The sequence below is a fragment of the Jaculus jaculus genome, chromosome 12, assembly GCF_020740685.1.
Source record: "Jaculus jaculus isolate mJacJac1 chromosome 12, mJacJac1.mat.Y.cur, whole genome shotgun sequence".
Lineage (NCBI taxonomy): Eukaryota > Metazoa > Chordata > Mammalia > Rodentia > Dipodidae > Jaculus > Jaculus jaculus.
This window is the reverse complement of record NC_059113.1, coordinates 107,506,645-107,533,175: the sequence shown is the minus strand read 5'-3', so window position 1 is coordinate 107,533,175 and position 26,531 is coordinate 107,506,645. Positions and strand designations below refer to the sequence as shown.

Here is a 26,531-nt window from a genome sequence, read left to right as displayed (position 1 = left end):
CCTCACCTTCAGTCTTGCAAGTTCTCATGAGCCCCAGAGTAGCCCACCTTCACTGGAACACACTAGTGTGCTTGTTTAAAAATGCAGGTGCCTGGGCTGGAGATATGACTTAGCAGTTAAGGCACTTGTCTGCAAAGCCTAAGGACCCATGTTCAACCCTCCAGATCCCAAGTTAGACAGACGCACAAGGGTGAGGCGAGTGCAAGGTCACACATGCCCACTAGGTGGTGCAAGCAACTGGAGTTCAACTTCAGTGGCTGAGGATCTGTTGCACCAATTCTCTCTCTCTCTCTCCCTCTCTCTTTCTCTCTCTGTGTGTGTGTGTGTGTGTGTGTGTGTGTGTCTGTCTGTCTGTCTGTCTGTCTGTATATATGTATGCATGTATGTCTCTTGCTCTCTCTCTAAAATAAAAAAATAAAAATAAAAAATGCAGGTGCCTGACCAGCATCTCCACCCCTCATCAAAGTCAGGAACTGAGCTCAGGAATGGACATGTCACCACTGCTGTAGTAGAAAATTATGTATGTTAAACAGATAATGAGTAGATAATTATGCATGGAGAAAGGCTCAGCTGTCAAGGTGCTTGTCTGCAAAGCCCAGTGACCCGTGTACGGATTCCCCAGTACCCACATAGAGCCAAATGCATGAAGTGGAATGGACATCCGGAGTCCCTTTGCAGTGGCTGGACACCCTTCTGCACCCATTCTCTCTGTCTGTCTCTCTTCTCTCTGTCTCTGTTGCAACTAATAAATAAAAACACTTAAAACTTTTTAGAAAGCATTAGGTTAGAGCCCTACACTTTTAAAAATCAGGTTTTTAAGTTATGTAGCAACAAAAGTCCATACTAGATAGCCCTTGGAGAAGGGAAGGAAAAATGTATCTGACTTTTACCAATGAGCTCACAGCTAAAGAAACATGGTGACATTTATTTCTCCGTCAGGTATTGCATCCCTGTGGCAGGTTGAGCGTAGGATGGTCAAGCGTCAAAAGCCAGCTAGATATTAGCAGGCAACATATACACACCATATTTAAGGTCATCAGCCCAATAATACACAGTTTTAAATGCAAATAGAAGAGACTTTGGTTGTGGAGGAACTTGTCAAGGCCGGGATTTAAATGGATTCTTCAAAATGGCATTATTGACAATTAGATTCCACTGAGAAGCCTTGAATTGAGGTAAGTATATAAAAATCAATTTATGAAAAAGTTGGGTGTGGCAGCACACTCCTTTAATCCCAACACTTGGGAGGCAGAGTTAGGAGGACTGCCATGAGTTCGAGGCCACCTTGGGACTATATAGTGAATTCCAGGTCAGCCTGAGCTACAGTGAGACCCTACCCCGAAAACAAACAACAAAAAAAAGCAATTTATGTTTGAATATCAAATTTCCTTTTCTTCTTTTTTTCCCCCTGTTATCCTTGTTAACTATTTACTGTGTTGACATATTTAGGAAGCTTTTATGAATCTATTAATCATATGTAACTGTTCAATGTTAAGCATATGTAGTAGTGACAGATTTAAAAACCACAGGGGTATTTTAAATCCAAAGATACTTCTGAAGTCCAATAAATGCATCAGTTCTAGACCTGATTTAGGATGTCTAGAAGAAATGAAAATAAATTAATTTAATTCCTTTGGATTTTTTTCCTTTGGCTGTTTGGTTTTTTGAGGTAGGGTCTCACTCTAGCCCAGGCTCACCTAGAATTAACTATGTAGTCTCAGGGTGGCCTTGAACTCATGGCAATTCTCCTATCTCTGCCTCCTGAGTGCTGGGATTAAAGGTTTGTGATTCCATGCCTGGCTAATTCCTTAATTTTAATATTTTTGAGGCAGGATTTTTTTTTTTTTTTTTTTTTTTTTTGGTTTTTCGAGGTAGGGTCTCACTCTAGCCCAGGCTGACCTGGAATTAACTATGTAGTCTCAGGGTGGCCTCGAACTCACGGCGATCCTCCTACCTCTGCCTCCCGAGTGCTGGGATTAAAGGCGTGTGCCACCACGCCCGGCGAGACAGGATTATTGAACCCATTATGCAGCCAAGAATGATCTCAAACTCCTCCTGATCCTCCTGCCTCCACCTCCCAAGTGCTGTGACTTCAGGCTTGTGCAACCACACTCAGCCTCACTAATTTTTTACTTTGTAGGAAATATATACACTTATGTGTGTATATATACATATATGTATTTATTTACATATCATATATGTACATTCACTTACATATAAATATACATAATATATAAATATATGTCAGGCTGGAGAGACGGCTTAGCAGTTAAGCGCTTGCCTGTGAAGGCTAAGGACCCCAGTTCGAGGCTCGGTTCCCCAGGACCCACGTTAGCCAGATGCACAAGGGGACACACACATCTGGAGTTCGTTTGCAGTGGCTGGAAGTCCTGAAGCGCCCGTTCTCAATCTCTCTCTCTCTCTCTCTCTCTCTTTCTCTCTCTCTCTGTCACTCTCAAATAAATAAATAAATAATGAACAAAAAAAAGTTAATATAAGTATATGTAAATACTGATAAACATATTTATTCTGAAATCCCAAATATCCAAATTAATTGCTTTAAATGAGTTTTTCTGGGTTGGAGAAATGGCTTAGCAGTTAAGGCACATGCCTGCAAAGCCAAAAGACCTAGGTTTGATCCCCCAGGACCCATGTAAGCCAGCTACAAAAGGTGGCACATGTGTCTGGAGTTCATTTGCAATGTCTGGAGGCTCTGGCATGCCCATTTTCTCTCCTTCTCTTTCTCTATCTCTCTCTCTCTATCTGCCTTTCTTCTCTCTCTCTAAATAAATGAATAAATAAAATATTTTTAAAATGAGTTTTTCCTAAAACTCAAAGGTATATTATTGTGAAAATTATCTTAATTATTTTAATTTAGCATCCTGCACTATTTTTTTTCTATTCCATAAACTCCTCAAAAATTACATAGTAAAATGCACTATATTGGAGTTGGGGTTAAAGGTACTGGCTCCCAAAGCCTGCTGGCCTGGGTTCAGTTCTCAAGTCACCTATGTAAAGCTGTTTTCTGGTCCTGGCTTGCAACAGCAAGAGACCCTGGCATGCATGCACAAGCATGTGCACACACACGCGCATACACACACACACACACATTTAAAGTAAGTAAGTAAAATTTTTTTGATCCACCCTGTGGTTATAAGGCCTTCACAGGGGGTTCTCCCCCATATGCCTGACATGGAATACCTCCCATAGTTCAAAGAACAGGGCCAACGGCCACTGCCCCTCCGCCCCTGGAATCACCCTGTAGCAGGCGAACACTCAACGGATGCAGTCATTCATTTGTCCCTCACTGCCACATCAGCCCCAGAAACGACGGCCCCTGACAGAACTGCCTTCTTCTCCTTTGCAGGGAGCAGTCTGACATCTATCTTCAAAATGGCCCAACTCGAATTGGAAGAACCTACAAGAAGGCCCTTTATGTTCAGTACACAGACGGAACCTTTACGGAGACTATAGACAAGCCAGCCTGGCTGGGATTTTTAGGGCCCATTATCAAAGCTGAAGTCGAAGATAAGGTTTATGTCCACTTAAAAAACTTCGCCTCCCGGGCCTACACTTTCCACTCCCATGGGATGACTTACTATAAGGAACACGAGGGTAAGTTCAGCGCGTCTGCAACAGCAGGAAGACCTCTGAACCGCTAAGACAGTCAGCTCTCTTCTTGGGCATGACCTGTATGTCTGTCACTTCGCTGTAGGCTAGTCTATTAAGGAGGATGTTGTTTCATCACAACAATACAGTTTCTCCTAGTTATATGTTTTTATGAAGAATGAACATGGGCTGGAGAGACAGCTTAGCTGTTAAGTCACATACCTGTGAAGCTTAAAGACCCAGGTTCGATCCCAGCACTCGGGAGGCAGAGGTAGGAGGATTGCCATGAGTTCAAGGCCACCCTGAGATGACAGAGTTAATTCCAGGTCAGCCTGGACCAGAGTGAGACCCTACCTCGAAAAAAAAAAAAAAAAGACCCAGGTTCGATCCCCCAGTACCCACGTAAGCCAGATGCATGTGTCTAGAAGCCGTTCGCAATGGGTGGAGGCTGTGGTGTGCCTATTGTCTCTCTATCTGCCCTCAAAGTAAGTAAATAAAATATTTTACAAAAAAAAAGAATGAGCATCATAGACGTCTAGATGGACTAGATAGTGAGAGCAAGAGAGCCAGAGCCGCCTTCCTACTACGGAGCTCCTGTCCCACTGGTCAAACTAAGAGGAAGGACAGTGTGCCTTCTCGCCTGGAAGAGGCTCGTGCCAAGAGGAAAGAGAAAGGATGGACCCGGGCTGGGGCCACCTTCTCTCTGGAATCCTCCCTAGCTACTCTGACCTCCGTCCCCCACCCCATCTGAGGCGGCGGGAGCAGTCCCCTGCAGCCCAGGGACCCCAGAGCCACGGCCGAGACACGGCCAATGGGAGGAAGGGCGGTTTCAGTGTTAGATTTTAAAGCCTTGAGAATGGTGCAAGAATGCAAAAGATGAGGTCTGATGCCTCTGATCTCATTCTCAGCACAAGGTGAGTATCTCTTATTCAAAACAACTGGAATCAGAAGTGATTAGAATTTTGGAAAAAAAGAAAAACCCTTGAGAGGTTTTCTTTTCAGATTTTCAAATATTTTATGTACACATAATGAGGCATCTTGGGGACTGGATCCAAGTCTAAACTTGAAATTCATTTGCTTCATATAGACACCATAGGAATTTAATACCTTAAACTTTGGTGCATGAAACCAGGTTTCATAGTGTGGATCTTCTGTCTGGGGCATCATGCTAGACTTTGTTGCAGCCGTGTTCTTCCGGCTGGTACAAAGTACCGGACCTGAAGCAGCTTATGGGAAGCGAGGATTTATTTTGGCTCACCGTTTTGAAGCGTCGCCACGGCGGGAAGGCACAGCAGAGCGGAGGGCGGGCTCTGAGGCTGGCAGTGTTGGCTGGGAGCTGGCAGCCAGAGGGGGCGCCTCGCCCCAGCGGGGCTAAGGAAGCTCAGCCTGCAGCCCTGGGATGGGCCTCCACCAGGCCCCACCAGCGGGGGCTTCCAGTGAGGCTGAATCACAGATACATGCGGCTCTCAGATCACTCAGCACTCAAAAAGTCTGAAAAGGTTTCAGAGCATTTTGAATGTCAATCTTTAGACTGGGGACACTCAGCCTGTCCTTGATGGTGATATGAAAAAGGTGGTGCTAAGAGTGAGAGCTTTGAAATTAATTGAGTTCCAGCCTTGTTTTAAAAGGCAGAGTTCTCTCTCTCTCTCTCTCTCTCTCTCTTTCTCATAAATAAATAAAAATAAAATACTTTTTTTAAAAAAAGCAGAGTGGCTGGGCATGGTGGTGCACGCCTTTAATCCCAGCACTCAGGAGGCAGAAGTAGGAGGATAGCCATGAGTTCAAGGCCAGCCTGAGACTACATACTGAATTCCAGGTCAGCCTGGGCTAGAGTGAGACCCTACCTCAAGAAAACAAAAAGAGGGAGGGGGTAGATCATGGGTGAGCCTAAACAATGGTACCAAACTGCCTGTATTTGCTGAAAAGAAAACTAATAAGTTAAATTTAAAAAAAAAGAAAACAAAAGGGGGGGGCTTCTGCTAAGTGATTTACGGTCTGTGCTTCACATTCCTCAAGTGCCCTGTCAGTGTTTAGTCATAGCTTAATTAATGTCAGCTAGTGTACAAATAATTAGGGTCCTTCAATAGTTCACTGAAATTATAAGAAAGAAATCTAGGAACATAAAATTAGATTTACTACCCTTCCTTTTTAAAAGGAGCATTGTTGGGCTGGAGAGATGGCTTAGCCATTAAGGCGTTTGCCTGCAAAGCCAAAGGATCCTGGCTCGATTCTCCAGGACCTATGTAAGCCAGATGCACAAGGTAGCACATGCACCTGGAGTTCATTTGCAGTGGCTGGAGGCCCTGGAGTGCCTATTCTCTCTCTCTCTCTCCCTCTCTCTCTCTGTTTCTCACTCTGTCTGTCACTCTCAAATAAATAAATAAATAAAAATAAACAAAAAGAGGAAAATGTTCTTATTTTTAGAGATACATACTACTCAGGTATTTGTGTATGAAACATTATTTCTGGAATTTTCTCTAAAATAAGTTGGTACTCCTGGGGACAAAAGCAAGTAGAGTTATGTAGAAAGCATTGTTAAACTGGGTTGATAAGTGGTCCATCAGCTTTTATAGGAATACAAAGGTTCATCTAAACTTCTATATATTTGAACATTTCCATATTAAAAGTAAAAGAAGAAAAACATTGGCAAGGTGGCTCAACAGTTAAAGCACTTGCCTCCAAAGCCTAAGAACCCAGGTGCAATTTTCTAGTGCCCACATAAAGCCAGCTGCACAAGGTGGTGTGTGTGTGTCTGTGTTTGCAATGTCTAGAAGCCCTGGCATTCCGGTTGTCTCACTCTCTCCCCTACCTCTTTCTCTCTCTCTCTCTCTCTCTCTCCCTCTCTCATAAAGAAACAAATAAATAAAATATTCAAAAATAAATAAATAAAATAAAAGTAAAACATCAAGTTCTCCATGGCACAAGCAAAAATCTGCCTGACTGTAAGAAGTTTCAAATTCTACATGAGAGTCATCCTTTTGCACAGTCTTCCATATCATGACCCCAAGGCAAAAGCTTTCCTTAAATTATAAGTGAAAAATCACTACGATGCTGACTTGTCTCTTATGTATCACTCCGTCAATTAAAAAGTCTAATTTAAGGGAAGCTTCTAGAACCCTTAGCCAGTAGCCTCTCAACTCTCTGTGTTCAAATAGGATGTTACTGCATCCTCAAGGAACATCTGTCAGATGTCAAAGACTGTCTGTTTCCTCAAATTCACATCTGCTTATTTTCGAAGTCCATGAGGTGCTGTTTTCCAGGGGCCATCTACCCGGACAACACCACTGGTTTCCAAAGGGCAGATGACAAAGTGCTCCCGGGACAGCAGTACTTGTACGTGCTGCACGCCGACAAAGAGCAGAGCCCAGGTGAGAGCGATGGCAACTGTGTGACGCGGGTTTACCACTCCCACATCGACGCGCCGAAAGACATCGCCTCAGGACTCATCGGACCCTTAATACTCTGCAAAAAAGGTATACCTTCTCAGTACGGCTCGTTAGACAGCAAGTTGTTCTGTGCTGACGTTAAGTAGGTAAGAGAGAAGTGAGAGCCGAAAAGTAAGAAAAGATCAGAACAGGTATTGAAGTCACCTTCGTGCTGCTGAGACGAAACACCCGAGCAGAAGCAGCTGACGGGAGGAAAGGATTTATTCAGCTGACGGTTTTCAGGAAGGAAGTTTCATCAAGGCATGGCAGACCAGAGGCTGGGTGTCACATCTTGCTATCACAGCTGGGACGTAGCAGCAAGAGTGAGCTGAGCTCTGACAAGGAAGGCTTGGGACATCCCCCCCAAGGCCCACCTCAAGCCACTCACCTCCTCTGGCCAGGCCCCGCCTCCCAAGCTGCCACCAGCTGGGGACTAAGTGTGACGCTTAATCACAAACACTCGAGGCCATGGGGTACAGCTCACATTCAAACTACAACAGGACTAGGAAATGAATGCTAAAAATAGAGAAATCCAGCCGAGTGTGGTGGCACATGCTTTTAATCCCAGAAGTGGGAGGATCGCTGTGAGTTTGAGGCCAGCCTGAGGCTACATAGTGAATTCCAGGCCAGCCTTAGCTAGAACAAGACCCTACCTCGAAAAACTGAAAAAGAAAAAAAAATGGAGAAATCCTTTTGTTGTGGGGGTGTCATAAATGAAACTAATATGCACAAAATGAATTATCCTCAGGACAGGATTTTTTAGATTTTTATTTATTTATTTGAGAGTGACAGACAGAGAATGGGCACACCAGGGCCTCCAGCCAGTGCATATGAATTGCAGATGCATGCACCACCTTGTGCATTGGGCTAACGTGGGTCCAGGAGAATCGAGCCTCGAACCGGGGTCCTTAGGCTTTATAAGCAAGTGCTTAACCACTAAGCAATCTCTCCACCCCCAGAATAGGATTTTTGGGGTACAACTTTGACCACTCATTTCATATGGAAATATATGACTTTATCATATGTGACTCCCTTAGCGGCACTCCGTGGTGGTGCCTGGTGTTATCTGTATTATATTGGTCCATGTAACATCATATCTATGTTTCTAACACTGTGGATATTGCAACATAGTTCAAGAGCTTGTACTGGAATGCTGGCTTGGCTGACAGTGACAAAGCTCTCTTGTCTTGCTTGTGGCTGACATGTTGCAAGAAGATGTTTCAATTCCAATTTTCCTACTTTTCAAAAGGCACTTGATAGCTTTGTAGCTAGAAAACATACAGAGATATGAGTGTGAGTGTGCACCATAGCAGCCATGAAATGCTCTGAATGTTTCCATGTCCATAAAACAGGAGTAACTGGTATGGATTTTGGGAAAATAAAATACTAATTTTTTAAGTCACTAAAAGCATAAGTCAAACCATATGCTAAAAATTCAGATTTACTAAAGTAGAATTTTCCACTTCAGGTTCTCTAGATAACGAAAAGCTTAAAAATATTGACCAAGAGTTTGTGATCATGTTTTCGGTGGTGGATGAAAATCTCAGCTGGTATCTCGAAGACAATATAAAAATTTTCTGTTCTGAACCAGAGAAAGTTGACAAGGACAATGAGGACTTCCAGGAAAGCAACAGGAAGTACTGTAAGACAACAAAACACCTGGGGTTCACAAATGACCGTAACATCACAGAACAACTGGGGATCACAAATGACCGTAACATGACATAACACCTGGTTTCACAAATGACTGTCACATGACATAACACCTGGGGTCACAAATGACCGTCACATGACAGAACACCTGGATCACAAATGACCGTCACATGACAGAACACCTGGGATCACAAATGACCGTCACATGACAGAACACCTGGGGTCACAAATGACCGTCACATGACAGAACACCTGGTTTCACAAATGACCGTCACATGACAGAACACCTGGATCACAAATGACCGTCACATGACAGAACACCTGGATCACAAATGACCGTCACATGACAGAACACCTGGGATCACAAATGACCGTCACATGACAGAACACCTGGGGTCACAAATGACCGTCACATGACAGAACACCTGGGGTCACAAATGACCGTCACATGACAGAACACCTGGATCACAAATGACCGTCACATGACAGATCACCTGGGGTCACAAATGACCGTCACATGACAGAACACCTGGATCACAAATGACCGTCACATGACAGAACACCTGGATCACAAATGACCGTCACATGACATAACACCTGGGATCACAAATGACCGTCACATGACAGATCACCTGGGATCACGAATGACCGTCACATGACAGAACACCTGGGATCACAAATGACCGTCACATGACAGATCACCTGGATCACAAATGACCGTCACATGACAGATCACCTGGGGTCACAAATGACCGTCACATGACAGAACACCTGGGATCACAAATGACCGTCACATGACAGATCACCTGGGTTCACAAATGACCGTCACATGACAGAACACCTGGATCACAAATGACCGTCACATGACAGATCACCTGGGGTCACAAATGACCGTCACATGACAGAACACCTGGGATCACAAATGACCGTCACATGACAGAACACCTGGGATCACAAATGACCGTCACATGACAGAACACCTGGATCACAAATGACCGTCACATGACAGATCACCTGGGATCACAAATGACCGTCACATGACAGAACACCTGGGGTCACAAATGACCGTCACATGACAGAACACCTGGATCACAAATGACCGTCACATGACAGATCACCTGGGATCACAAATGACCGTCACATGACAGAACACCTGTGGTCACAAATGACCGTCACATGACAGATCACCTGGGGTCACAAATGACCGTCACATGACAGAACACCTGGATCACAAATGACCGTCACATGACAGAACACCTGGGATCACAAATGACCGTCACATGACAGATCACCTGGGATCACAAATGACCGTCACATGACAGAACACCTGGGGTCACAAATGACCGTCACATGACAGAACACCTGGATCACAAATGACCGTCACATGACAGATCACCTGGGATCACAAATGACCGTCACATGACAGAACACCTGGGGTCACAAATGACCGTCACATGACAGATCACCTGGGGTCACAAATGACCGTCACATGACAGAACACCTGGATCACAAATGACCGTCACATGACAGAACACCTGGGGTCACAAATGACCGTCACATGACAGAACACCTGGGGTCACAAATGACCGTCACATAACAGAACACCTGGGATCACAAATGACCGTCACATGACAGATCACCTGGGGTCACAAATGACCGTCACATGACAGAACACCTGGATCACAAATGACCGTCACATGACAGAACACCTGGGATCACAAATGACCGTCACATGACAGAACACCTGGGATCACAAATGACCGTCACATGACAGAACACCTGGGATCACAAATGACCGTCACATGACAGAACACCTGGGGTCACAAATGACCGTCACATGACAGAACACCTGGATCACAAATGACCGTCACATGACAGATCACCTGGGATCACAAATGACCGTCACATGACAGAACACCTGTGGTCACAAATGACCATCACATGACATATCACCTGGGGTCACAAATGACCGTCACATGACAGAACACCTGGATCACAAATGACCGTCACATGACAGATCACCTGGGGTCACAAATGACCGTCACATGACAGAACACCTGGGGTCACAAATGACTGTCACATGACAGATCACCTGGGGTCACAAATGACCGTCACATGACAGAACACCTGGTTTCACAAATGACCGTCACATGACAGAACACCTGGATCACAAATGACCGTCACATGACAGAACACCTGGATCACAAATGACCGTCACATGACAGAACACCTGGGATCACAAATGACCGTCACATGACAGATCACCTGGGTTCACAAATGACCGTCACATGACAGAACACCTGGGGTCACAAATGACCGTCACATGACAGAACACCTGGGATCACAAATGACCGTCACATGACAGATCACCTGGGTTCACAAATGACCGTCACATGACAGAACACCTGGGGTCACAAATGACCGTCACATGACAGAACACCTGGGATCACAAATGACCGTCACATGACAGATCACCTGGGTTCACAAATGACCGTCACATGACAGAACACCTGGGGTCACAAATGACCGTCACATGACAGAACACCTGGGTTCACAAATGACCGTCACATGACAGAACACCTGGGATCACAAATGACCGTCACATGACAGAACACCTGGGGTCACAAATGACCGTCACATGACAGAACACCTGGGATCACAAATGACCGTCACATGACAGAACACCTGGATCACAAATGACCGTCACATGACAGATCACCTGGGGTCACAAATGACCGTCACATGACAGAACACCTGGGATCACAAATGACCGTCACATGACAGAACACCTGGATCACAAATGACCGTCACATGACAGAACACCTGGGGTCACAAATGACCGTCACATGACAGTACACCTGGATCACAAATGACCGTCACATGACAGATCACCTGGGATCACAAATGACCGTCACATGACAGAACACCTGTGGTCACAAATGACCGTCACATGACAGATCACCTGGGGTCACAAATGACCGTCACATGACAGAACACCTGGATCACAAATGACCGTCACATGACAGAACACCTGGGATCACAAATGACCGTCACATGACAGATCACCTGGGATCACAAATGACCGTCACATGACAGAACACCTGGGGTCACAAATGACCGTCACATGACAGAACACCTGGATCACAAATGACCGTCACATGACAGATCACCTGGGATCACAAATGACCGTCACATGACAGAACACCTGGGGTCACAAATGACCGTCACATGACAGATCACCTGGGGTCACAAATGACCGTCACATGACAGAACACCTGGATCACAAATGACCGTCACATGACAGAACACCTGGGATCACAAATGACCGTCACATGACAGAACACCTGGGGTCACAAATGACCGTCACATGACAGAACACCTGGGATCACAAATGACCGTCACATGACAGATCACCTGGGGTCACAAATGACCGTCACATGACAGAACACCTGGGGTCACAAATGACCGTCACATGACAGAACACCTGGGATCACGAATGACCGTCACATGACAGATCACCTGGGATCACAAATGACCGTCACATGACAGAACACCTGGGATCACAAATGACCGTCACATGACAGAACACCTGGGATCACAAATGACCGTCACATGACAGAACACCTGGGATCACAAATGACCGTCACATGACAGATCACCTGGGATCACAAATGACCGTCACATGACAGAACACCTGGGATCACAAATGACCGTCACATGACAGAACACCTGGATCACAAATGACCGTCACATGACAGATCACCTGGGATCACAAATGACCGTCACATGACAGAACACCTGGATCACAAATGACCGTCACATGACAGAACACCTGGATCACAAATGACCGTCACATGACAGATCACCTGGGGTCACAAATGACCGTCACATGACAGAACACCTGGGGTCACAAATGACCGTCACATGACAGATCACCTGGGATCACAAATGACCGTCACATGACAGATCACCTGGGGTCACAAATGACCGTCACATGACAGAACACCTGGGGTCACAAATGACCGTCACATGACAGAACACCTGGGGTCACAAATGACCGTCACATGACAGAACACCTGGGATCACAAATGACCGTCACATGACAGAACACCTGGATCACAAATGACCGTCACATGACAGCACACCTGGGGTCACAAATGACCGTCACATGACAGTACACCTGGATCACAAATGACTGTCACATGACAGATCACCTGGGATCACAAATGACCGTCACATGACAGAACACCTGTGGTCACAAATGACCGTCACATGACAGATCACCTGGGGTCACAAATGACCGTCACATGACAGAACACCTGGGGTCACAAATGACCGTCACATGACAGATCACCTGGGATCACAAATGACCGTCACATGACAGATCACCTGGGGTCACAAATGACCGTCACATGACAGAACACCTGGGGTCACAAATGACCGTCACATGACAGAACACCTGGGGTCACAAATGACCGTCACATGACAGAACACCTGGGGTCACAAATGACCGTCACATGACAGAACACCTGGGATCACAAATGACCGTCACATGACAGAACACCTGGATCACAAATGACCGTCACATGACAGCACACCTGGGGTCACAAATGACCGTCACATGACAGTACACCTGGATCACAAATGACTGTCACATGACAGATCACCTGGGATCACAAATGACCGTCACATGACAGAACACCTGTGGTCACAAATGACCGTCACATGACAGATCACCTGGGGTCACAAATGACCGTCACATGACAGAACACCTGGATCACAAATGACCGTCACATGACAGAACACCTGGGATCACAAATGACCGTCACATGACAGATCACCTGGGATCACAAATGACCGTCACATGACATAACACCTGGGGTCACAAATGACCGTCACATGACAGAACACCTGGATCACAAATGACCGTCACATGACAGATCACCTGGGATCACAAATGACCGTCACATGACAGAACACCTGGGGTCACAAATGACCGTCACATGACAGATCACCTGGGGTCACAAATGACCGTCACATGACAGAACACCTGGATCACAAATGACCGTCACATGACAGAACACCTGGGATCACAAATGACCGTCACATGACAGAACACCTGGGGTCACAAATGACCGTCACATAACAGAACACCTGGGATCACAAATGACCGTCACATGACAGATCACCTGGGGTCACAAATGACCGTAACATGACAGAACACCTGGGGTCACGAAATGACCGTCACATGACAGAACACCTGGGGTCACGAAATGACCGTCACATGACAGAACACCTGGGATCACGAAATGACCGTCACATGACAGATCACCTGGGATCACGAAATGACCGTCACATGACAGAACACCTGGGATCACAAATGACCGTCACATGACAGAACACCTGGGATCACAAATGACCGTCACATGACAGAACACCTGGGATCACAAATGACCGTCACATGACAGATCACCTGGGATCACAAATGACCGTCACATGACAGAACACCTGGGATCACAAATGACCGTAACATGACAGAACACCTGGATCACAAATGACCGTCACATGACAGAACACCTGGGATCACAAATGACCGTCACATGACAGAACACCTGGATCACAAATGACCGTCACATGACAGAACACCTGGATCACAAATGACCGTCACATGACAGATCACCTGGGATCACAAATGACCGTCACATGACAGAACACCTGGGGTCACAAATGACCGTCACATGACAGATCACCTGGGATCACAAATGACCGTCACATGACAGAACACCTGGGATCACAAATGACCGTCACATGACAGATCACCTGGGGTCACAAATGACCGTCACATGACAGAACACCTGGGGTCACAAATGACCGTCACATGACAGAACACCTGGGGTCACAAATGACCGTCACATGACAGAACACCTGGGGTCACAAATGACCGTCACATGACAGAACACCTGGGATCACAAATGACCGTCACATGACAGATCACCTGGGATCACAAATGACCGTCACATGACAGAACACCTGGGATCACAAATGACCGTCACATGACAGAACACCTGGATCACAAATGACCGTCACATGACAGAACACCTGGGATCACAAATGACCGTCACATGACAGATCACCTGGGATCACAAATGACCGTCACATGACAGAACACCTGGATCACAAATGACCGTCACATGACAGAACACCTGGATCACAAATGACCGTCACATGACAGAACACCTGGGATCACAAATGACCGTCACATGACAGAACACCTGGATCACAAATGACCGTCACATGACAGAACACCTGGGATCACAAATGACCGTCACATGACAGAACACCTGGGGTCACAAATGACCGTCACATGACAGAACACCTGGGATCACGAATGACCGTCACATGACAGAACACCTGGGATCACAAATGACCGTCACATGACAGAACACCTGGGATCACAAATGACCGTCACATGACAGAACACCTGGATCACAAATGACCGTCACATGACAGAACACCTGGGGTCACAAATGACCGTCACATGACAGATCACCTGGGATCACAAATGACTGTAACATGACAGAACACCTGGGATCACAAATGACCGTCACATGACAGAACACCTGGATCACAAATGACCGTCACATGACAGATCACCTGGGATCACAAATGACCGTCACATGACAGAACACCTGGGGTCACAAATGACCGTCACATGACAGAACACCTGGATCACAAATGACCGTCACATGACAGATCACCTGGGATCACAAATGACCGTCACATGACAGATCACCTGGGGTCACAAATGACCGTCACATGACAGAACACCTGGGATCACAAATGACCGTCACATGACAGAACACCTGGGGTCACAAATGACCGTCACATGACAGAACACCTGGATCACAAATGACCGTCACATGACAGATCACCTGGGGTCACAAATGACCGTCACATGACAGAACACCTGGGGTCACAAATGACCGTCACATGACAGAACACCTGGGGTCACGAATGACCGTCACATGACAGAACACCTGGGATCACAAATGACCGTCACATGACAGATCACCTGGGGTCACAAATGACCGTCACATGACAGAACACCTGGGTTCACAAATGACCGTCACATGACAGAACACCTGGGATCACAAATGACCGTCACATGACAGAACACCTGGGTCACAAATGACCGTCACATGACAGAACACCTGGGATCACAAATGACCGTCACATGACAGAACACCTGGATCACAAATGACCGTCACATGACAGATCACCTGGGGTCACAAATGACCGTCACATGACAGAACACCTGGGATCACAAATGACCGTCACATGACAGAACACCTGGATCACAAATGACCGTCACATGACAGAACACCTGGGGTCACAAATGACCGTCACATGACAGTACACCTGGATCACAAATGACCGTCACATGACAGATCACCTGGGATCACAAATGACCGTCACATGACAGAACACCTGTGGTCACAAATGACCGTCACATGACAGATCACCTGGGGTCACAAATGACCGTCACATGACAGAACACCTGGATCACAAATGACCGTCACATGACAGAACACCTGGGATCACAAATGACCGTCACATGACAGATCACCTGGGATCACAAATGACCGTCACATGACATAACACCTGGGGTCACAAATGACCGTCACATGACAGAACACCTGGATCACAAATGACCGTCACATGACAGATCACCTGGGATCACAAATGACCGTCACATGACAGAACACCTGGGGTCACAAATGACCGTCACATGACAGATCACCTGGGGTCACAAATGACCGTCACATGACAGAACACCTGGATCACAAATGACCGTCACATGACAGAACACCTGGGATCACAAATGACCGTCACATGACAGAACACCTGGGGTCACAAATGACCGTCACATGACAGAACACCTGGGATCACAAATGACCGTCACATGACAGATCACCTGGGGTCACAAATGACCGTCACATGACAGAACACCTGGGGTCACAAATGACCGTCACATGACAGAACACCTGGGATCACGAATGACCGTCACATGACAGATCACCTGGGATCACGAATGACCGTCACATGACAGAACACCTGGGATCACAAATGACCGTCACATGACAGAACACCTGGGATCACAAATGACCGTCACATGACAGAACACCTGGGATCACAAATGACCGTCACATGACAGATCACCTGGGATCACAAATGACCGTCACATGACAGAACACCTGGGATCACAAATGACCGTCACATGACAGAACACCTGGATCACAAATGACCGTCACATGACAGATCACCTGGGATCACAAATGACCGTCACATGACAGAACACCTGGATCACAAATGACCGTCACATGACAGAACACCTGGATCACAAATGACCGTCACATGACAGAACACCTGGGGTCACAAATGACCGTCACATGACAGAACACCTGGGGTCACAAATGACCGTCACATGACAGATCACCTGGGATCACAAATGACCGTCACATGACAGATCACCTGGGGTCACAAATGACCGTCACATGACAGAACACCTGGGGTCACAAATGACCGTCACATGACAGAACACCTGGGGTCACAAATGACCGTCACATGACAGAACACCTGGGGTCACAAATGACCGTCACATGACAGAACACCTGGGATCACAAATGACCGTCACATGACAGAACACCTGGATCACAAATGACCGTCACATGACAGCACACCTGGGGTCACAAATGACCGTCACATGACAGTACACCTGGATCACAAATGACCTGTCACATGACAGATCACCTGGGATCACAAATGACCGTCACATGACAGAACACCTGGGGTCACAAATGACCGTCACATGACAGATCACCTGGGGTCACAAATGACCGTCACATGACAGAACACCTGGATCACAAATGACCGTCACATGACAGAACACCTGGGATCACAAATGACCGTCACATGACAGATCACCTGGGATCACAAATGACCGTCACATGACATAACACCTGGGGTCACAAATGACCGTCACATGACAGAACACCTGGATCACAAATGACCGTCACATGACAGATCACCTGGGATCACAAATGACCGTCACATGACAGAACACCTGGGGTCACAAATGACCGTCACATGACAGATCACCTGGGGTCACAAATGACCGTCACATGACAGAACACCTGGATCACAAATGACCGTCACATGACAGAACACCTGGGATCACAAATGACCGTCACATGACAGAACACCTGGGGTCACAAATGACCGTCACATAACAGAACACCTGGGATCACAAATGACCGTCACATGACAGATCACCTGGGGTCACAAATGACCGTAACATGACAGAACACCTGGGGTCACGAATGACCGTCACATGACAGAACACCTGGGGTCACGAATGACCGTCACATGACAGAACACCTGGGATCACGAATGACCGTCACATGACAGATCACCTGGGATCACGAATGACCGTCACATGACAGAACACCTGGGATCACGAATGACCGTCACATGACAGAACACCTGGGATCACAAATGACCGTCACATGACAGAACACCTGGGATCACAAATGACCGTCACATGACAGATCACCTGGGATCACAAATGACCGTCACATGACAGAACACCTGGGATCACAAATGACCGTCACATGACAGAACACCTGGATCACAAATGACCGTCACATGACAGATCACCTGGGATCATAAATGACCGTCACATGACAGAACACCTGGATCACAAATGACCGTCACATGACAGAACACCTGGATCACAAATGACCGTCACATGACAGATCACCTGGGGTCACAAATGACCGTCACATGACAGAACACCTGGGGTCACAAATGACCGTCACATGACAGATCACCTGGGATCACAAATGACCGTCACATGACAGAACACCTGGGATCACAAATGACCGTCACATGACAGATCACCTGGGGTCACAAATGACCGTCACATGACAGAACACCTGGGGTCACAAATGACCGTCACATGACAGAACACCTGGGGTCACAAATGACCGTCACATGACAGAACACCTGGGGTCACAAATGACCGTCACATGACAGAACACCTGGGGTCACAAATGACCGTCACATGACAGAACACCTGGGATCACAAATGACCGTCACATGACAGAACACCTGGATCACAAATGACCGTCACATGACAGAACACCTGGATCACAAATGACCGTCACATGACAGAACACCTGGGATCACAAATGACCGTCACATGACAGATCACCTGGGATCACAAATGACCGTCACATGACAGAACACCTGGATCACAAATGACCGTCACATGACAGATCACCTGGATCACAAATGACCGTCACATGACAGAACACCTGGGATCACAAATGACCGTCACATGACAGAACACCTGGATCACAAATGACCGTCACATGACAGAACACCTGGGATCACAAATGACCGTCACATGACAGATCACCTGGGGTCACAAATGACCGTCACATGACAGATCACCTGGGATCACGAATGACCGTCACATGACAGAACACCTGGGATCACAAATGACCGTCACATGACAGAACACCTGGGATCACAAATGACCGTCACATGACAGAACACCTGGATCACAAATGACCGTCACATGACAGAACACCTGGGGTCACAAATGACCGTCACATGACAGATCACCTGGGATCACAAATGACTGTAACATGACAGAACACCTGGTTTCACAAATGACTGTCACATGACAGAACACCTGGATCACAAATGACCGTCACATGACAGATCACCTGGGATCACAAATGACCGTCACATGACAGAACACCTGGGGTCACAAATGACCGTCACATGACAGAACACCTGGATCACAAATGACCGTCACATGACAGATCACCTGGGATCACAAATGACCGTCACATGACAGATCACCTGGGGTCACAAATGACCGTCACATGACAGAACACCTGGGATCACAAATGACCGTCACATGACAGAACACCTGGGGTCACAAATGACCGTCACATGACAGAACACCTGGATCACAAATGACCGTCACATGACAGATCACCTGGGGTCACAAATGACCGTCACATGACAGAACACCTGGGGTCACAAATGACCGTCACATGACAGAACACCTGGATCACAAATGACCGTCACATGACAGAACACCTGGATCACGAATGACCGTCACATGACAGATCACCTGGGATCACGAATGACCGTCACATGACAGAACACCTGGGATCACGAATGACCGTCACATGACAGAACACCTGGGATCACAAATGACCGTCACATGACAGAACACCTGGGATCACAAATGACCGTCACATGACAGATCACCTGGGATCACAAATGACCGTCACATGACAGAACACCTGGGATCACAAATGACCGTCACATGACAGAACACCTGGATCACAAATGACCGTCACATGACAGATCACCTGGGATCATAAATGACCGTCACATGACAGAACACCTGGATCACAAATGACCGTCACATGACAGAACACCTGGATCACAAATGACCGTCACATGACAGATCACCTGGGGTCACAAATGACCGTCACATGACAGAACACCTGGGGTCACAAATGACCGTCACATGACAGATCACCTGGGATCACAAATGACCGTCACATGACAGAACACCTGGGATCACAAATGACCGTCACATGACAGATCACCTGGGGTCACAAATGACCGTCACATGACAGAACACCTGGGGTCACAAATGACCGTCACATGACAGAACACCTGGGGTCACAAATGACCGTCACATGACAGAACACCTGGGGTCACAAATGACCGTCACATGACAGAACACCTGGGATCACAAATGACCGTCACATGACAGATCACCTGGGATCACAAATGACCGTCACATGACAGAACACCTGGATCACAAATGACCGTCACATGACAGAACACCTGGATCACAAATGACCGTCACATGACAGAACACCTGGGATCACAAATGACCGTCACATGACAGATCACCTGGGATCACAAATGACCGTCACATGACAGAACACCTGGATCACAAATGACCGTCACATGACAGAACACCTGGATCACAAATGACCGTCACATGACAGAACACCTGGGATCACAAATGACCGTCACATGACAGAACACCTGGATCACAAATGACCGTCACATGACAGAACACCTGGGATCACAAATGACCGTCACATGACAGATCACCTGGGGTCACAAATGACCGTCACATGACAGAACACCTGGGATCACGAATGACCGTCACATGACAGAACACCTGGGATCACAAATGACCGTCACATGACAGATCACCTGGGATCACAAATGACCGTCACATGACAGAACACCTGGATCACAAATGACCGTCACATGACAGAACACCTGGGGTCACAAATGACCGTCACATGACAGATCACCTGGGATCACAAATGACTATAACATGACAGAACACCTGGGATCACAAATGACCGTCACATGACAGAACACCTGGATCACAAATGACCGTCACATGACAGATCACCTGGGATCACAAATGACCGTCACATGACAGAACACCTGGGATCACAAATGACCGTCACATGACAGAACACCTGGATCACAAATGACCGTCACATGACAGATCACCTGGGATCACAAATGACCGTCACATGACAGATCACCTGGGGTCACAAATGACCGTCACATGACAGAACACCTGGGATCACAAATGACCGTCACATGACAGAACACCTGGGGTCACAAATGACCGTCACATGACAGAACACCTGGATCACAAATGACCGTCACATGACAGATCACCTGGGGTCACAAATGACCGTCACATGACAGAACACCTGGGGTCACAAATGACCGTCACATGACAGAACACCTGGATCACAAATGACCGTCACATGACAGAACACCTGGATCACGAATGACCGTCACATGACAGAACACCTGGGGTCACGAATGACCGTCACATGACAGAACACCTGGGATCACAAATGACCGTCACATGACAGATCACCTGGGATCACGAATGACCGTCACATGACAGAACACCTGGGATCACGAATGACCGTCACATGACAGAACACCTGGATCACAAATGACCGTCACATGACAGAACACCTGGGGTCACAAATGACCGTCACATGACAGAACACCTGGATCACAAATGACCGTCACATGACAGATCACCTGGGATCACAAATGACCGTCACATGACAGAACACCTGGGGTCACAAATGACCGTCACATGACAGAACACCTGGGATCACAAATGACCGTCACATGACAGAACACCTGGATCACAAATGACCGTCACATGACAGAACACCTGGGGTCACAAATGACCGTCACATGACAGAACACCTGGATCACAAATGACCGTCACATGACAGAACACCTGGGATCACAAATGACCGTCACATGACAGATCACCTGGGATCACAAATGACCGTCACATGACAGATCACCTGGGATCACAAATGACCGTCACATGACAGAACACCTGGGATCACAAATGACCGTCACATGACAGATCACCTGGGATCACAAATGACCGTCACATGACAGAACACCTGGGGTCACAAATGACCGTCACATGACAGAACACCTGGATCACAAATGACCGTCACATGACAGAACACCTGGGGTCACGAATGACCGTCACATGACAGAACACCTGGGGTCACAAATGACTGTCACATGACAGATCACCTGGGTTCACAAATGACCGTCACATGACAGAACACCTGGATCACAAATGACCGTCACATGACAGAACACCTGGATCACAAATGACCGTCACATGACAGATCACCTGGGGTCACAAATGACCATCACATGACAGAACACCTGGGATCACGAATGACCGTCACATGACAGATCACCTGGGGTCACGAATGACCGTCACATGACAGATCACCTGGGATCACAAATGACCGTCACATGACAGATCACCTGGGATCACAAATGACTGTAACATGACAGATCACCTGGGATCACAAATGACCGTAACATGACAGATCACCTGGGGTCACGAATGACCGTCACATGACAGATCACCTGGGATCACAAATGACCGTCACATGACAGAACACCTGGGGTGTTAAATTAAATGCTTAAGTCATACTTTTATTGTAAGATATCTAACTATGTTTAATAAAGTCATTCAAGCACTAGCTCCCTCTTAAGTATATTACACTCACCACCACTCTTTTTTTGGCATCATAATTTCATGTTTCTGGAAATGTCCTTCTTCTAAGCTTCTCCTTAATTTGCAAGCACCAAATAATCAACTACAATGATCTAATCCTCAGAATTAATGAGAAATTAAATGTTTCAACCCTAATTAGATTATGAAGTATAGATTTTTGTTCCTTTGTACTTCTTTTCTTCACAATACTCTTTATGTGGAAATGTCAGAGGGGCAGAAAACAACTGCACTTCCAAATTAAATAAAAAGTGTTTCCAGCCGGGTGTGGTGGTGCACGCCCTTAATCCCAGCACTTGGGAGGCAGAAGTAGGAGGATTGCTGTGAGTTCAAGGCCACCCTGAGACTGCATAGTGAATTCCAGGTCGGCCTGGGCTAGAACAAAACTCTACCTAAAAAAAAAAAAAAAAAAAAAGTTTCCGACTTTACCTCAAAGTGTTTGTTTTGTTTCTGACTAACTGGCATATCTCCTGTCCATATTTTCAAATCCTGCCTCTGTTATTGTAGTAACAAAAATAGGCGATAGAAGAAGACTCTCAGCCAGGCACAGTGGTTCATACTTATGATCCCAGCACTCAGAATGGAGGCGAGATAGGAGAAGCACAGTGAAGTCCAGGCCAGCCTGGACTAAAGTAAGGCCTTACCTCAAAGAAAAACTACAGAAAACATAGTCAAATTTCCAATAGTCGTCATTTGGTGCCACACCTGCTAGATAACAGCCTTTCCCTAAATTATTTCCACCTGTGAAACTGGAAGGACTGCTTAGTTTAAACAATGGGCCAGAGGACCCATAATGCTTTTTTAAAATATTTTATTTTAATTAATTTATGAGAGAGAGAGAGATACAGAAATAGGCAGGGAGAGAGAGAATAGGTGTGCCAGAGCCTCCAGCCATTGCAAACAAACTCCAGATGCATGTGCCCCCTTGTTCATCTGGCTTACGTGGATCCTGGGGAGTCAAACCTGGGTCCTTTGACTTTGAAAGCAAGTGCCTTAACCACTAAGCCATCTCTCCATAATTTTTGTTTTGTTTTGTTTTGTTTTCCGAAGTAGGGTCTCACTCTGGCCCAGGCTGACCTGGAATTCACTATATAGACTCACGGTGATCCTCCTACCTCTGCCTCCTGGGTGCTGGAATTAAAGGTGTGCACCACCACACTTGGCTTCCCATAATTCTTTTTAACTTTTAGGTGTTCATGAGGCTGTTCCCTGGTTCTTATTGTCCTCTTGCATTTCTTTCCTTCTTTCATATCTCTTCAAATTTTATCATCTGATCCTAAAACATGAGAGAAAGTCATAGAAGATATTGGAAAGGTTCTGATAAGGAGAAAGAAGAAATTTAAACTTTCTGTCCTATACCTACTAACAGGACGAGTGATTATTTACAAAATAACCTTCTGTCTTTTATCCTTATGCATGTATTTTGTATCTATGTGTATGTACGCATCTGTATGTCCAAGTACACACAACAACATGTATAGTTTATACATTTCATCCACATAGTTTCATCTCCAGTGTTGAGATCATCTTGTAAGATGGTATTGGCTGTAATTCTCAGCCAGAATGCAGGTCCAAAACGTGGTTGATTAGTCACATGGTTACAGGAGAGAGAAATAGATGTGCTTGTGGCATCGATTTGCCATATCGAATTAATTCTGTTTCTGTGGAAGTAACTGATACTGTCTTAGGAACCCATGTCCATTAGCCACAATTCTGACCTTGACTTGCAGCTGTGAATGGATTTGCTTTTGGAACCCTCCCCGGACTGTCCATGTGTGTAGAAGACAGAGTGAAATGGTATCTATTTGGGATGGGGAACGAAGTTGATGTGCATGCAGCGTTCTTTCATGGCCAAGTCCTGAGCAGCAAGAACTACCGCGCTGACACGTTCAGTCTCTTCCCTGCAACCCTTCTGGATGCTTCAATGGTGGCCGGAAACCCCGGAGTCTGGATGCTCAGCTGCCAGAATCTAAACCATCTAAAAGGTAGGATCTTTACCCAAAATTAACTGTCAGCTGAAAATCAGATGTGTGTCTCAATTACTCTGCTAATGGAGAGGGGGTGATTATTGGGAATCAGAATTCAAAAGCTAAATATCTTTGTTTTTATCTCCATAATGTATGTACAATAGTGTATTTCTTTTAATACTGAGACTAGGATGTTTATTCAGTAATGAGATCTGAAAATCTAATCGTTTTCTGGAATAGAATAATTGGCCCCGTCCTGACAGGATAATATTGTATGTAATTTCTCAGTGTAAAATCTAGCATATTATAAAAACTTGATGTTGAAAAGTAAGCTGTTAAAAAAAAAAGTAGTCATGTCAAGTATCACCAATTTTTTTTTTTCCTGTATCTGTTTGTGTTTGTTTTTTCTTTGTTTGGTTGGTTTTTGGTTTTTTGAGGTAGGGTCTCACTGTAGCCCAGGCTGACCTGGAATTCACTATTGTAGTCTCAGGGTGGCCTTGAACTCATGGCAATCCTCCTACCTCTGCCTCCCGAGTGCTGGGATTAAAGGCGTGCGCCACCACGCCCAGCTTTATCCATTCTTTACCTTAACTTGAAAAATGTCTTCCTTGTCTCCTTTTTGTCTTTTTTATTTTTTGGGGTGGGATCCTCCTACCTCTGCCTCTCCGGTGCTGGGATTAAAGACGAGCACCACATGCCCGGCTTTCTTGTGTCCTTAATGTAAGGCTACAAAACTCTTCCTTGTTCTTAACAACTTGAGTTGACCTAGGACTGAGTATGTCGCTTTGACCTCAGACCTAGGTGCGTGTATCAGATGTGACACGGGTCACACGGAAGCCTATCCCACCCAGCAGCTAAGCAGCCCTTTCATGTGGGAGAACAATGAGCCACACATTCTGCTCCTCCTCTGGTCCAACCGACTCATCCCTTAAAATAAGTCAAGGCCACTCTTCTTCTTGTCTATAAACTTAACCTTTCCCTCTCACCAAAATACTCCCAAGAGAACCAGGCGTGGTGGCACAGGCCTTTAATCCCAGCACTCGAAAGGCAGAGGTAGGAGGATTGCTGTGAGTTCGAGACCACCCTGAGAATACATAGTGAATTCCAGATCAGCTTGGGCTAGAGTGAGACCCTACCTCAAAAATCCAAAACCAACACCAAAAACAAAGCCTTGTATTATCCAATCAGTTTCGCAGTCTGTTGCTTTAAGGTTCTGGTTCCTTCTTCCCCACAGGGGAATTGATTCCACTAACCAATGCCTTTCCCATGCTGTTTCAGCTGGTTTGCAGGCATTTTTTGAGGTTCGGAAGTGCAACAAAGCCTGGTCGGAAGACGAGGTCCAGGGGAGGCCCGTTAGGCACTACTACATCGCCGCTGAGGAGGTCGCCTGGAACTACGCTCCCTCTGGGGCCGACGTCTTCACGGGAGAGAACCTAACCAGCCCCGGAAGGTAACGCTTCCTCCAGGGCTGTGGTAAGACCTCTCCTCACGGCGAAAGCCTCCTAGAGCCGGAGCCAACGACCACAGTCTTGAGTGGCACGTGGAATATTATATATATGTGTATATATATATATGTGTGTGTGTGTGTGTGTGTATGTGTGTGTAATTTATTTCTTTATTTGAGAGAGAGAAAGAGGCACAGAGAGAGAGAGAATGAGCACACCAGGGCCT

General features: G+C 46.3%; 1 protein-coding gene across 3 annotated transcripts in view; it reads left to right on the top strand.

Annotated features, from left to right (window-relative positions):
- Positions 1–26,531, top strand: part of LOC101610703 (ceruloplasmin) — a 69,570-nt gene that overhangs the window by 9,261 nt on the left and 33,778 nt on the right. For 2 of the 3 annotated variants that reach the window (XM_045130746.1, XM_045130747.1), the window contains exons 2-6: positions 3,368–3,615; positions 6,870–7,082; positions 8,503–8,676; positions 24,624–24,878; positions 26,139–26,310. In XM_045130746.1, the coding sequence (XP_044986681.1) occupies positions 3,368–3,615; positions 6,870–7,082; positions 8,503–8,676; positions 24,624–24,878; positions 26,139–26,310 (1,062 nt within the window). The remainder of the gene's footprint in view (positions 1–3,367; positions 3,616–6,869; positions 7,083–8,502; positions 8,677–24,623; positions 24,879–26,138; positions 26,311–26,531) is intronic. The other variant, XM_045130748.1, reaches the window with a different exon arrangement.